The sequence below is a fragment of the Halichoerus grypus genome, chromosome 10, assembly GCF_964656455.1.
Source record: "Halichoerus grypus chromosome 10, mHalGry1.hap1.1, whole genome shotgun sequence".
Lineage (NCBI taxonomy): Eukaryota > Metazoa > Chordata > Mammalia > Carnivora > Phocidae > Halichoerus > Halichoerus grypus.
In genome coordinates, this window is record NC_135721.1 from 90,029,054 (window position 1) to 90,043,889 (window position 14,836).

Here is a 14,836-nt window from a genome sequence, read left to right on the forward strand (position 1 = left end):
ATCACGCTTGATGAAAACGTGGCCTTTAGAATCATCAAATAAATTGTGTTGTGGCATAGTTGCCACCACTGTCCCTGAATTAAATGGCCAGAAGGAGGCGAGCCAGCAAAAATGAGTGAGGATTTGGAAATTAAAGCTCTCCCCTCACTGAAGGAAGCCAAAGGGTAATTCATTTTGGTTGTACATAGTGATCAAGTTTACAACTGCATACTAAATTGTCATACGTATTTAATGCAGATTTTGTTTCCTATGAATTATCAAGTCCATCAAGAACTTGGGTGTATGACTCCTGGTCAGAAGAAAGCCCAGCTGGAGGGTGAGCGCCCTCCAAAGTGGGGTGCTGTCTGCCCTGCCAGTTCATGATGTGGACACAGGCTGGCCTGTTTCCAGCTCCTCTGGTCTTCAGTATAGTTTAGCTGGCAGTGAAAGGCCAGAGACGCCTCCAAGGGGCTTTATGGAAGTCACTAGACTCATCAGACCACTCAGTGAGAGGGACCTCTCACAACGTTCACCTCACCTTCCTGACTGTCCCTTTAACAGGTAAAGCAACAGGTGTTGTTTTGAGATGGTCAGTTCTTTATTCATATTTATTCATAGTTTTATTCATGCACAAAAGGTCAAGATGCACAATAGCTGACTTGTCCCCCTGCCCAGGGCTGTAACCATTATTTGGTCAAAGGGACGGATCTCTGGGCTTTCATTGCTGGATGTGGGACCACAAGGTGATCAGGTGGGAGGGGATGGAGGGGGCTCGCTCAGAGGTCCAGAACCTGAATAATTACCATCAGAGCATCGGTAAAATTAGTTAGGTTAGAAGAAAATGCGAAATACATACTCTAACCACGGGCAGTATCATTCTTCCACCCTGGCTACTCTGTGATGAGCCCACGGGCACTTCCGTTTCGGCTCACTGGTGAGCCACTGCGTCGGAAGGTCCCAGGGCCTGTGACAGCCAGGGCGGGGCTGTGACCGCATGCAGTAAAGAGCAGGAGTGCAGTGTTGCTGAGAGGCGGAAGTCAGCGACAGAGGAGAACGGGCACCTTGAACCTCTGGAGCCAGGGGATGACCCAAACTTCCGTGTAGCAACTGAAAGTCTGAAACAAAGAAGGGCACACTGAGACCCCCTCCCTCCCCCGTCGCAGAGGCTGCGGTCCCGACACGCTCCGCAGGGGTTAGGTTCCCTGCAGCGGTGGGCGGTGCGTGCGCATCTTCCTTTGGACGTTTTTCCCCTGCCCCAAGTTTTTATTTTGAAAAATTTCACATCTACAGAGAAGTTGAGAGATTCAAGAAAAAAAAAAATATGTATTTTCACTTTTTTTTGCAAATTAATTAGATGTTGTCACATTTGCTCTCTCCTGCATGTGTATGTGTGTATATGATTTCTGAACTGTTTGAAAGCTCCTTTTGTTCTAACCTCCCCTGCCCCAAGCCCAGGGTGTTTATTTCCTGGAGCTGTGCCCCTCAGGGGGGTGGTTTGAGGTGCTCTCTTGCGAGTCCTCCCTCTGTGTTCTCCCAGGTCTGTGGGTACTGCACGGATGCTGGAAGTGAGAGTTGGAAACTTGCAGGCAGAGAGGTGATGAAGGGGATGGTTCCCAAAGCCCTGGGGAGTGCGCGAGGGCTGGGACGGCAGTGAGTAGGTGTGAGGAGGTGAGACCCCTTTGTTTTTACCCTTTTTAAGGTATCGTTGGTCTGGAAGTCACAGTTGTCTAGAATAGGGTGCTGGGTCTTCTTGCAAGAAGTTCTGCCAATCTTTATGTGCAGCATGTACTTCAGGCCCTTCACGATCTATGGGGAAGAAGGGCCGGGTCGGTGTTACTCAGTCCAGGACAGTAGGGTGGCTGCTCCTTCACCAGCAGGAGGCGGCATGGAGACCAGGGGGAAGGACTCCCAGATTCGCTCCCAGAAAGGGGCTGAGTGTCTGGGACCCATCAGAGAACTCCGGTGTGGGGGGGGGGGGGCGGTGGGGGAAGCTGCTGCTTGCACCCAGGCCTCTCCCTTCCTTTCTTACCCACTCATGTCATTCCTGCTCATGGTGCCAGTTCTCGGTCCCCAGGTGAGACTGGGGCTCTGGGTCTGTCGGAGGACATTTCCTTACTGCCCAGAACTCTGCGCCTCACCTCCATGCCCAACACCCACCTGCGGGCTGTGCCGACCCGCCCTGCATGCCAACAGTGGTTGCTTTTCCCCCCAGTTTCAAAATAGACCCTTTTCCGCACGAATGCGGCAGCAACCGGTTCCTCCTCACTTGCAGTCTCTCAATGAAGCCTTAGCCCCGCCAAGTACCAGGTGAAGTCAAGTCATCCCCAGTGTCATCTGTCCCCTCCCACAGGCCCTCGAGCACTGGCAGGAGCACCGGGAACTTGCCGTGTTCCGCAGGAGGCGAAAGCCTGGCTTGGGAAGACCCCATGGCCCCTGGGGCGGAGTCCCTGGAGAGATGACACTTGGGCTATTTCCATGGGAAGTAGGCTTTTAAAGCCCACCGCACACCAGCTTGCGTTTCTGCCACATGCTTTCTAATCATAAAAATATGCTGCTCTTAAAAAAGTTTGCAATTTTCGAAAAGAATAAGGATTATAAGAATTTCCAACAATCCTGTGACACAGGGGTAACCATTACCAGTATGCGTAAAAACTGTTAGTGTCCGAGTGGGACCACCTCACCATCTTTCCCTGGGGTTTGTGTGTGGGGAAGGGGCAGTGGTTTGGGCAAAGCTCTCCGAGCGACATGGCCCAGATGGAGAACGGCAAGAGGTCCCTTGGGGCTGCGGTGCGGGCGAGGGGCGGGGTGGGGCGAGGCAGGGCGGGGCTCCGACGGGCGGTCTAGTGGTTCCTGCAGGCCGGCCTTCTGCTTCTCCCGGCGACGGCCTTCGTGCCCGGCTGCAGTGGCCTGTTCCACCCCTGCCCTCCTGGGTTCCGCTGCAGATGTGCTGTGGGCCCCCCGGGAGGAGCCTGCCTTCACGGGAGGTGGCGCAGGGCCTTCTTGCTGTGCCCTGGTGCCTCTGGCTGTGGCTGCTCGTGGGCTGCCTGTGGCGCTGCTGTCAGCCTCCCGGCCGGGGGCCACACTCTACAGGGACGGGCACTAGCCGGCCAGCCCCTGGTAAGACAGAAGCCACTGCAGCCTGGCCGCGTAGGGGCGTCCCCAACCCTCACCTGGAGCAGGGCTTTGCTGATGTGGGACTCCTTGAACAAGAAGATGTCATTTGTACAGTTGTTGAACCTTTCAACGCTGTGTCTGGCTGCTTGGAGGGCTCCTGGGTCGTGGGGGTTTATTTTTTTGGGAAATCCTGGCTTCACATCTGGGTTAAGGGTCTGGGAACAAAAATCTGAAACAGAGAAGCACAGAACCAGACACGAACATTGCTGTGAGCAGGGTCCTTGGGCCCAGTGTTGCACTTCACACCTCAGTTCTGCTGTCTGCTCCCAGACCTACCCCCTCAACCAGCCACCCCACACCCCACAGAGCATTTGTTGTGCTTCTCGCGGTTGCTCCCTCCTCAGAGCTGAGGACCAGGCGCGGTGGGTGGTACCGTGAGGAATGGAAGGTAGTCCCGGCCCATGGTGCCTGCCGCACAGGCTTTCTCGGAACCCAGGGTGGTTTCTAGCATGTGTTAAAGAAAACCCAACCGCGTCTTCCGGGGGCGGAGCCTCTGGATAGGATGCAACCCCAGAGGTTAGAAGAAGGTGCCTCAGTTGGCCTTTGAGGCCACCACCATCTGGACCCTGCCCCTCAGTGTGTCCCCAACAAGTGGACCACGGAGAAGTGCCCAAAGGCGCATCCTGCCTTCTCACTTGCTCGGACGCTGCTGCTGTCCTCTCCCTCAGTGATTCTTGTCAGAATCCACCCAGCTTCCAGGCCCTGGGTTGGCCCGTCCGCACCCGATGCCCCTCATGTGCTGCCTCCTGCCATGCCCTTCTGGGTACAAGTCCGAGGACAGGGGTCAGGCCCGCAGAGCTGGCACGTGGTGGAGGCAGGGACGACTGGCTTTCTTTCATCCTTCCATGCTCTTCCTATTCCGAGGAGGCCCATATTTGGATTAAAGATGGGGTAAGCAACAGGAGGGGCTTCTCCCCCGGCACTTGGGTCCCCCAGTGTCTGACAGAACCAGGGACCCCCATGCTGCTCCTCTCCTCTCCACGTCCTCTGCTCCCAGGCGCCACAGAAGCAGAGCCCGGCCACACCCCGAGGACCCTCGCTGAAGAAGGACCGGACTTCATTCCTTCGTCCGGCTTGCTCACTAGCCCCTCTGGAGCCCTCCTCATCCTGCAGGCTCTGGGGGTACAGAAGCTTATGTTCACTGCAGCTCACGTCCCGTCAGTAATCAGGCAAGACAAACATCAGAGCAGCAGGTGAAGCAAGGCAGGAGCTGTGCGGGGGTCTGTCCACAGCAGATGCAGCACCAGGCTGTGCCATCTGCACGAACCTAGATGGAGGGGCCGAGAGCAAGTGAGGGGCCGGAGGGCAGAGGTGTCTGACGGCTCAGGGCCCCAGCGCGGCTGAAGCAAGGAGGGCATGTGGGAAGGGCTGAGAGGCAAGGCCGGGCCCGGCACAGCTGTGTGCTCATTTGGGTCACAAACTTTGGATTTTATTATAAAGAAAAAAGGAACATAAAAAGCCCCACAGGCTCCGTATGGCAACACGTGAATGGTGGCCTTTTCTGGTTGGTGGCTCATGATGAATTTAGGTTTCTGTCCATTTCTACAGTGGACAACTGATGTCTAAAAGTAAAAAGTTGGGGCGCCTGGGTGGCTCAATTACGTGTCTGACTTCAGCTCAGGTCATGATCTCAGGGTCCTGGGACTGAGTCCCGCATTGGGCTCCCCACTCAGTGGGGAGTCTGCTTCTCTCGCTCCCTCTGCCCCTCCCCTGCTTGTGCTCTCTCTCTCTCTCTCTCAAATAAATAAAGTCTTAAAAAAATAAAAAGTTTTGGGGGAAAAATCTAAACTGGGAGGAAGAAGGGGAAGAGGGTTTTTAGATTTGTAAACTGCTTCTCTTTAGGAAGACGTTCTCCCAGATTTTCCTGAAATGTTAGCCTGCCAGAGACGATTTAGAGCTGAGCTGTTTTAGTTCATTAACTAAATTAAACAGAGTGTGAAGTTCAGCTCCTCAGTGGCATGGCCCCATTTCAGGTGCTCAGTAGCCCCACGTGGTCGTGGCGGTGGGTGCCGATAGGGACACCGTGTCCTTGCAGAGGACCCCAGGGGACTGCACTGCCCTGAGACTTCACTCGCTTCCCTCTGCCATGACCTCGGGGAGCATCTGTGGCGCAGGCATCTGTGTTCAGTCTGGGGAGACTGAGTTTGGCATGAGGCAGAGGTGCAGAGGCAGCAGGAAGTGGAGACTCGGGGTGTGTGGGTAACAGCAGTGGTAACCAAGCTTCCGGGCTGAGCATATGTAAGGTGGAAAGATGAGTGCTGACCTGTGCCCACCCCACCCCAGCCCGTCCCCCCTGAGCGACAAACTCCAGCTCAGACCCGAGACACCCAAGTATATTTGGGTGGTAGAAGATAACCGCGACAAGGCACGCAGGCTTTGGCGGGGGCAAGATACCATCTGGTTCCCCCGTGAAGAAATCACAACTTTAGGGGAGGAAGCTGGCAGCATGAATTCAACAGAGCATGGGAGCTTTAATAGAAGCTGCACTGGGATGTCCCATTGGGGACAAGGAGTCCCCCATGCATGGAGACTGACAGAAGGGGGCTGAGGGAAATACCCACTACCTTGTACGGGGGGTCGGGTTAGATAGGGCCAGTGGGCTGGCTAGGCTGGGAACTGCCTGGGAGGTTGGCGCCTTGGGTGCTGCGCGTCTGCTATGGCCTCTTGTGTACGTGAGACCCCTGCCGAATGTGAGACCTAGGGCGGGGTCGGGGGGCATCTGGCTGGGTGGTCTCCCCTCCCCTGTGTGTGGTGCAGTGGAAGGAGCCCTGAGAGTGGACAGAGAAGGTGTGAGTCTCTGTGCGTTCTGTGACCCTGGGGCGGGGCGGGGGCAGCATCTTGCAGTCTGGGGAGGGCCAGCACTGCCTGACCAAGCAGGGCCCCACCTGGCAAATGGGTCTCCCCCAGCTGGTTCCTTGGGCGCAACGCTGAAGCGTCAAGACTAAGCCCCCTAAGCTTTAGCAGCCCCACGGACCTGGCCCCCTGGCTCCGATGAAAGCAGCATACCACTGGGACCCTTCCCAGCACAGGATTATGGCCATCTGCTGGTCTGAGTTTCCCTCCGAGCCCTGTCCCCGACCAGCACTGGGATTCTCCTTTGTAAGAATCCAGCCCTCCTAGGACAGTCTTTGCTTAAAGTCTCCAAAGATGGAAATAAGCAAAGCCGCTTGCGTTCCTGGAGTGCCAGCAGCTGGGCTGGTGGGGCTGGGTCGGCCCTGGAACCCGCATTTCCCCAAGCTGCCCACGTGGCTGTGACTCAGGTGGTGGTGCTGGGGGGCCTCGTGGGCTCTGCACACAGACACCCTAACACGAGGGGGCGGGGCCTGGCCGAGGGCTGCCCCCACCCCCGCACCTGTGTGCCACACGGAGTCAAGGGTGCTTTGTAGTTTAAACCAAAAACCAGTGGGGCAAACAACTGCAAGCTTGACTTCTGCTCCTCACTGTAGTCTAGCCGGCAGAGGAAGAGGAAGGCACCGAAGCTCAATGTACGCCTGCCGTCGGAGAGGAGAGGGTCCCCCCTTCCCCACTGTGGATCGATAATGGCTTCTATTCTTTGCTTTGCATAAATTACATTTATTGCTTTTTCTGGTTATAAGCCTACCTATTTTGGGTAGGAAATTTGAAAAATACAGAAAAGTATAACAAAACAAGTTAGTTATCACTCTTAGTATCTCAAATTAGAAATCACTCTTAGTAACCAGTGTTAATGGTTTTTTAAATAAAATGTATTAAATGCAATTTAGCTTGAACAGAATGAAAAATGAAGTGAAAGAGGGGTGTCTGCGTGGCTTAGTTGGTTGAACATCTGACTCTTAGTTTCAGCTCAGGCCATGATCTTAGGGTCATGAGATCGAGCCCTGAGTTGGGCTCTGCACTGAGGGGGGATTCTGCTTGAGATTCTCTTCCTCTCCCTCACCTCCACCCCCCCCGCACCCCGCTCTCTTTCTCTCAAAAAAAAAAAAATGGAAGTGAAAGTAGGTGAGGCTGAACCTCAGATGCGTTGTCCTTTTGGAACACATGATGTCAGTTCCTAAGCAATTTCAGTAATGTTACAAAAAGTTTAGGAAAAATACTGAAGTTGGTTTATTTTTATCTAACTACACGTTTTCCTAAAATGTAGGCTTCAAGTCAGTAAAGCTTCATCAATGCAGTTGTCTAAACAAATAATAAAAGCTCCATTTTTAATTAAAAAAAAGGTTGAAAGTCAAATCTATTTTTAGGATTCTTTAAGAGAATTCTAAGGCTTCTCATGGAGAATAAACATCCCAAAGAGCTCTCCTTCAGGGAAGAACGGAAGCCACGAGGTGGGTGCTGAGCAGATGGCGACAGTGCAGGCTGGGTGGCCTGGGGCCCCGGCCAGGGGGTCAGTCCCTCCCCCACTAAAGGGGGCCTGGGCTGTCCTCAGGGATGGGGGTTCTGGGGTGTGTGCTGTGCAGCCGAAGTCTGGGGAGCAAGAGAGTTAGAGCTGTTCCTTTCTTGTTACCACTCTGCGGGCAGCGTGTGGGTCCCCATTCTACAGGGGAGAGACTGAGGCCCCAGAGGAGTGCAGGGTGGATTTAAACCAGGTTCAACTAATTGTAAAGCCCTGTAATGAGAAGATGGGCCACTGCAAGCCTGGCTGGGGGCAGGGGAGGGGGGCAGAGTGTGGCATGGCAACCCCGTGGAGCTTCCCAGGAGAGAGAACAGGCTGAGAAAGAAGGACTTTTGGGTTGCAACGGAACATAAAAGGGCTGAAGACACTGATGTGGCAATTTCCTAAGTCCTGAAGGGCTTAGGGAGGGAAGATGCCATGGGGCTCCGCATTTAGGTCAGTGCAGTTTAGTGTCTGGGCATGGGGAGGTCATGTGCCCAGAGGGCACCAGCGTCAGGGGCCCTGCTGCCCCCGACTCCCTCCCAGGAAGGCACTGGAATCTATTCTCAGGGGAGGGAAGGAAAAGGCTGTGGGAGCCATGGAGGCAGAGTCGGGGCTGGGCTGAGTTCCCGTCTCTGTTCAACCGCCAGACAGAGGCGCCTCCAAGCCCCTCTTTCTGAGGCCCTTGCTCAGGCCCTCACCTGTCAAATGAAGGAAGCACCAGAAGAGATTGCTTCGGAGGGGCGGTGGGGTGGGCTGGGAAGGCTACCGGCGTGGCGGAGACTTGGAGCAGGGATGTGGGCAGGTGGCTGCCAAGCACCCCGGGCCCAGTGAGAATGCTTTCCATGGGCCGCCGCAGTCAGGCCTCTTCAAGGCCCAAGGGTGCTCAAGTTCTTTATGTATCTCCTGGCTGATGAGCCCAGGCTTAGGGAGGCTGCAGGTTCCACAGCTAGTAGGTTTGGGGAGTCTGTGGTACCCCACTCTCTGCATGTGAGTGTGGGCTCTGGACTTGCCGGCTGGCAGGCAGGGGCAGAGACCAGGTCCGACAGGGGAGGGGCGCGTGGCTCTCATGTGGGCGTGGCCCGTGAGGACATGAACAGTCGTCCAGTGCCGCCTGTCTCTGAACTCCCCATGCAGTCCTGTTCCCATCCCTGCTCTGTTCCATGAGGAAACGGAGGCAAGCGGAAGGAACTTGGCAAAACAGTTGACAGTGAGTGTCAATAATTAAATCCCAGTGTAGTTATGACGGCAGGCTCCACATCTCTCCAGGGGACCCTTCACTAAGGTTTTGAGAAGGAGTGTGCGTCTCTGTTCTGAACATGCAGCTTCTTCCCCTGACTTGTCCCCCTGGGATGGGTACTAAGTGGGGGGCACAGGAAGACAGCAGTATCCCGACAAGAGAAGGCCGGGAAAGGGTGTCCTCAGCATGAGAGCTAAGAATGAGGGTTGGGGGGAGAGAGGAGGAAGGGTGTCCTGTCCCTGTGGTCCCCATGTGCAGCCCCACCCGAGACCGTCCAGGGGCCAGAAGTGAGGGCAGGGGACCCCTCCACCAGCTGAGGGGTTAAAGGAGGAGGGGCGCTTCTCTCGCCCCCCAGGCAGGCCCCAGACCCCCTACCCCTGGTGGTTGAACAGAGACGGGAACTCAGCCCAGCCCCGACTCTGCCTCCATGGCTCCCACAGCCTTTTCCTTCCCTCCCCTGAGAACAGATTCCGGTGCCTTCCTGGGAGGGAGTCGGGGGCAGCAGGGCCCCTGACGCTGGTGCCCTCTGGGCACATGACCTCCCCATGCCCAGACACTAAACTGCACTGACCTAAATGCGGAGCCCCATGGCATCTTCCCTCCCTAAGCCCTTCAGGACTTAGGAAATTGCCACATCAGTGTCTTCAGCCCTTTTATGTTCCGTTGCAACCCAAAAGTCCTTCTTTCTCAACCTGTTATTTCTCCCGGGAAGCTCCACGGGGTTGCCATGTCACACTCTGCCCCCTCCCCTGCCCCCAGCCAGGCTTGCAGTGGCCCACCTCTAAGTCTCCCCCAGCAGCCATGGCCTGTGAGTCCAGTGATGGGAGGACATGGCCTGCTCCTCTGTGCTCTGGCGGGGACAGGTGCTCACTGGCTGTGTAATGGGCAAGTAACCCAATCTCCTTGTGCCTTAGTTTCTGGACAGCAGCGGCACCCTCCCTCCCCTTCTCCCCCAGTGCTGGCCTGGCAGGAAGGGTCTGATCCTTAGGCTCCCGGGGGCCAAGTCACAGGACAGCAGGCGGCAGGCAGAAAGGGCAGGCATCACATGGAAACTGCTTAACCACCACGGGGCATCCCGGAGCTTGGTCCCCGTGCAGGGGCCACAGGGGAGCCTCCCTTGGGCCCACAGTTCTCCGTCCCTGGACAGGGAGGGGGCGGACGACAGAGGGCGCTTCTCTCGCCCCCCAGGCAGGCCCCAGACCCCCTACCCCCGAACCACGCAAAGGCCGCTGCAGCCGGGATGGGAGCCGCCTGCCCCTGCCGCCGCGCGGTCCCCCGGGCTGCCAAGCCAGCAGTGTGCCTTGGGGAGCCGGGCGGGAAGCTCAGGGCGCGCCCGCCGCCGACGGGCAATCAGGGGACCTCGCCTCGGGGAGCGGCCAGAGCTCCGGAGCCCCGGAGCCCCGGCATGAAGCGGCCCAGGGGAGACCCTGCTCTTACCTCGCGAAGGGCCCGCGGTGGTGCACGGGACCAGGCAGCAGAAGGCGAGCAGCACCCCGACGGGCCGCATGGCTGCCTGCGCGGAGGGTAGCGTGCGCTGGGGGAGCCGGGCCGGCCTGAGGGTAGTGCTCGGGAGCTGAGAGGGGGCCCCGCCCCGCAAACCGCCCCCGGGGCGGGGGTGGGGGCTGCCTGCCTCGGGTGGGGAGGCGGGGGGCGGCGATGGTTTCTTGCTGAATCATTTTGACCAGAAGCTCCCCACCTGTGTACTTATGGGCTACAAAGTCAACCGCTTCCTTTATAAAAGTTTCCAAACAGCGATTATTTGCAAGGGGAGGAGGCAGAAATAAGAGCTATAACAAAACCTTTGCGATTTTCTACCCTCGAAATATACATGGAAGAGACATTGCATTAAAAAAATTAGCAGGGAGGCGCCTGTGTGGCTCAATCGGATAAGAGTCTGCCTTCCTGCTGTGATGAGCATTGGGTGTTACACTTAACTAATGAATCATTGAACACTACATAAAAAAACTAATTATGTACTATACAGTGGCTAACTGAACAACAACAACAAAAAAGAGTCTGCCTTCGCCTGGTGTCATGATCCCCCATCCTGGGATGAGCTTGCATAGGGCTCCCTGCTCGGCGGGAAGTCTGCTTCTCCTTCTCCCTCTGCCCCTCCCCGCCCTCTTTGTCTCGCTCACTCTCTCTCAAATAAGTAAGTAAATAAATAAATAAGTAAATAAGTAAATAAAATCTTAAAAAAAAAATCAGCAGGGATTTTCAAAAGCAGAATCATCTGGGTTTCCTTCTCCAAAGGACACGCTTCTCAGGCCTATGATTCCAGCGTTCTGAGTGGCCCCCTGAAGGAGACTGTCCTCTGTTTGTGTGAGTGGGCATCTCCCCTTAGGAAGTGGGCAGGAAAATCGGGTGCACACTGCAATTTCAGAGAATGGACATCGCCAGGAAACATGCTCCCTCTGGGTGATTTCTGCACCTGGAAATTGGCAGACAGCAGTGTTTGCTGGCTAAGTGATCACTTCCCAGCTTTGGCTCCACACTGGCAAATGTGAAGAAAGAACAGAGGTGTTCCAGAACAGACAGTGACCCAGAGGTTTGCTTCCCTTTACATGCCCAGGCCAGCGGTTAGAGTGGGGTCTCTGGAGCTCATGGCTTGAATTTGTTTGAATTTGGCTCTACCTTTTAACACCTGGGTGACCTTGGGTGAGGGACGGCCTCTCTGTGCCTCAGTTCCCCCTGATGGTTGTGGTGAGGGTTTGGGGACTTCCTCAGTGTAAATGCTCAGGGCTGGGATAGAGCACATTGTATGGTCTTAGCTGCAGGGGCACCCCCCGCAGACTTCAGGACTACCCTGGCAGGAGGAAGGAGACGCCTGAGCCTTACCCAGATGGGTCCTGCTGGGGCATAGCGGCTTTCGGGCAAGGAGATCTGGGTTTGTGTGACTCAGACAAGCCACGTAAACTCTTGGGACCTCCCAGGTTCCTGGCTACTCAGAGATCTGTCATGAGAACTGAAATTAGCAAAGCACGTTTGGTACAGTGCATAGCTGGTAGCATTCAGTAAGTAGGGGCTGCTGTACGCGCCCTCACGTTCTGCTGGGCCTGCTGTGTTGGTCCCGGACACTCACCCTCTGGTTGTCAGTGGCCACGCCACAAGGGCCCCAGGGCGGCATCTCCTCGCCAGGCTCTGTGCCCTGACCACACGTGCCACGTTCAGTGTTCACCCCCAGCAGGGGACCGGGCTAGAGGAGAGGCGGGTGTCATGGCATCGGTGTCTTTGCTCAGCTCAAGTGCCAGGTTACCACAAGTGCTTATTGGTAGTGTTGTGGGTTATTCTCCCTTTCAGAAGCACGGGGGGAAGCTCAGAGCGGTTGGAAGACTTGCTCCGTTTACTGCATCTTCTCTGGGCCTCGGCCCTGTTGTCTGTGAATGTGGGTGATGGTCACCAGCCTGGTGCCTCAGGCAAAGCACAAGGGGGTCCTGTTAAATCACAAAGTGCCACAGCAGGAAGGAGCTGTTTTACAGCAGCATCATTTCAGGGTTGTCTGGGGGAAAATTGTGCCTGTGTATTTGTGCATGTGTGTAAATGTGTATGTATGCGTTTATTCACTGTCTGTATGTGTGTGTATCCACGAGCCTGCCTTTGTTTCAGTTTTTGCATATGTTGGAGTAGGAATGCACATAAGTGTGTTGTTCTGATTGTGCACAAAAGGACAGTATGCATGTGCTTATGTGCATTTGTGTATAAGTCTGTTTGAGTGTGTGCTTGTGTGTATATGTTGTGATGGTTAACTTTATGTGTCGACTGGGTCACAGATATTGGCCCAGATATTTAGTTGAACATTATTTCTGCATGTGCCTGTGAGGGTGTTTCTGGATGTGATTAGCTTTTGAACTGGTAGACTGAGTAAAGCAGATTGCCCTCCACAATGTGGTGGGCCTTGTCTAAACAGTTGAAGGCTTGAGTAGGAAGGAAGGCTGAGGAAGAAAGAATTTTCTATTTGTGTGACTGTCTTCAAGCTGGGGCGTTAGTCTTCTTCTCCTGCCTTAGGACTCAGATTTCGACTGGAACTTATACCACCAGCTTTTCTGGGTCTGCATTTTCCAGCCTCCATAATCATATGGGCCAATTCCTTATAATAAATCTCTTTACACACATGGACACGACCCCCAGCCCCACACACACCCTATTGGTTCTCTTTCTCTGGAGAACCCTGACTGATCCATTTGTGTACCTGTCTGTGCCTACAGGTGTCTGTTTGTGTGTGTAAGTGTGTATCATTCGTATGCCTGTGTCTCTGTGCTTATGTGTCTGTATGTTCATATGTGTGTGTCCGTGAGTGTTTCTGTGAGTCTGGATGAGAGGCTTTTGTACAGATGTGTCTCTGTGCGCACGTGCTTGTGTGTGGCCGTTTGTGTGTTACCTGCACTATTTCTGTCCCATCCAAGGCCTGCCAGAACTGACGCAGGGGTGATTCATCATTCATCCATCCTTCCGCTCCTTGCTGCTGGAAGTGTGGTCCCTGGAACTGGAGTCCCTGGGAACCTGAGGGAAATGCAGATGCTCAGGCCCCACCCCAGACCTTCTGAATCAGATTCCCTGTGAGTGGGGCCCAGGAATCTGTTTTTACAAGCTCTCAAGGAGAATTTTTGGCGCCTAAAGTCTGGGAAGCACTGATTGAACCCATTTTGTCCCCTCTCCTGTCTTCTTGTCTCAGTGGTACACATGACGTCCTCTGGCCTCCATATGACATCCACTGCTGGCCTTGGTCACACATCATCCCGCCATGTGAAGAACACAGCTTTGCCCACCAACTGCTCATAAGCAGAGCTCGTACATGAGTTCCCTGGGGTGAATGGATGTGGGAGCGACATGGGGCCGGCCAGGGAAGCCTGACTTGGTGAAAGCCAGGCCGTGTGCTCTTCCTTCCAAGCAGATGTGGCCACGGCCCCAGATCCATCCCTCTGCTGGGCATGAAGCAGAAGTGGAATCTAGTTTTGCTAGAACCTCTGAGCCAGGACTTCTCAGGCCCAGCCTGCACAGCTGGGGAGCTTCAGATCTTTGGCTGGGTGGGCAGGAAGTGTGTGTCTGTCTAATGTGAGGAAGTACAGACATTGGTGGAGGACCTAGGTTTGGGTCCCTCTCTCCCAGGATCTCTTGGGAGCTCTTCCTTGCCTCCCATTGGGATAAAAAGAGGGAGGGGGAGCTTAGGTGGCATGGCCCCTGGGTGGCCGGGTTTCCCCGACTCTCTGAGTCGTCCTTCCTGCCATGTGGGACACAGCTGGCAGCCTCACGGCCAATTCAAACACATTGAATTTACTGCAGAGGATACATCTCGGCACAGACAGTGTGCACCCTGCTCTTAGGGTGCGTGGCTTGTTACCTCCATTGTGGCTCCCTTTGCAGTTTGCAAGCAAAATCCTATGACATGCCTCTAGTTATTGGGTTAGTTATCTAAAACAAACAACGACAGGGACACCTGGGTGGCTCAGTCATTAGGAGTCTGCCTTCGGCTCAGGTCATGATCCCAGGGTCCTGGGATCGAGCCCCGTGTCGGGTTCCCTGCTTAGCACCGTCTCCCACTCCCCTTGCTTGTGTTCGTGATCTCTCTCTCTGTCAAATAAATAAATAATATCTTAAACAAACAACGACAAACTTTGCAGCTTGAAACACACATTAACTGTCTCACGATAATTGCGGGTCAGGATTGGGCACAGCTTAGCTGAGTTCTCTGCTTCAGGGCTTCCCCAGGCTACAATGCAGGTGCCAACTGGGGCCGAGTCCCATTTGAGGGCTCAACTGGGGAAGGATCCCCTTGTAAGCTCATGTGCTTGTTGGCCATCCTCAGTTCCTAGCTATGTGGGCTTCCCAGCCTGGCTGCTGGCCTCCTTAAGGGAGGGAGAATGTCCTAAAAAAATGACTTCAGGCTCTCTGAGCCTTGAGAATCTCATGTGCACAAAAGGCACAAGCTGGGCTCTTTGTGGTTTGTGGGGGTCCAACCTCAGCAGGTGTGAAGGGAGCCTCCGAGGCCTGTGTATCACCTACAGACCAGCGGCAATGCAACACGCACCTCGTAGAATCTGTGGGAGGATAAGGAGACAATGGCTCCTGGCACTTACAAGGTCGTAAAAGCCACA

General features: G+C 54.9%; 1 protein-coding gene and 1 long non-coding RNA gene across 2 annotated transcripts; one reads left to right on the forward strand and one right to left on the reverse strand.

Moving 5' to 3' along the window:
• Positions 1–555: 555 nt before the first annotated feature.
• Positions 556–10,305, reverse strand: CST7 (cystatin F). The gene is made up of 4 exons (XM_036109994.2): positions 10,182–10,305; positions 3,150–3,322; positions 1,669–1,785; positions 556–1,094 (listed from the first exon to the last, which is right to left on the reverse strand). The coding sequence occupies exons 1-4, from the start codon at positions 10,249–10,251 to the stop codon at positions 1,017–1,019; spliced, it is 438 nt and encodes a 145-aa protein (XP_035965887.1). The 5' UTR covers positions 10,252–10,305; the 3' UTR covers positions 556–1,016.
• A 70-nt stretch (positions 10,306–10,375) lies between these two features.
• Positions 10,376–14,354, forward strand: LOC118546929 (uncharacterized). Its single transcript, XR_004922841.2, has 2 exons — positions 10,376–13,300; positions 13,417–14,354. It is a non-coding gene; the product is annotated as an uncharacterized LOC118546929 (long non-coding RNA).
• The last annotated feature ends 482 nt before the right edge of the window (positions 14,355–14,836 follow it).

What these genes read in the sequence shown, in the direction of transcription:
- CST7 (XM_036109994.2), bottom strand. Translation starts at nt 10,251, where the DNA reads ATGCGGCCCGTCGGGGTGCTGCTCGCCTTCTGCTGCCTGGTCCCGTGC. An exon ending in CACCGCGGGCCCTTCGCGAG is followed by an intron (nt 3,323 to 10,181) that starts GTAAGAGCAGGG and finishes TCTCTGTTTCAG; the next exon opens with ATTTTTGTTCCCAGACCCTT. An exon ending in TCAGCAAAGCCCTGCTCCAG is followed by an intron (nt 1,786 to 3,149) that starts GTGAGGGTTGGG and finishes TCTTCCCCATAG; the next exon opens with ATCGTGAAGGGCCTGAAGTA.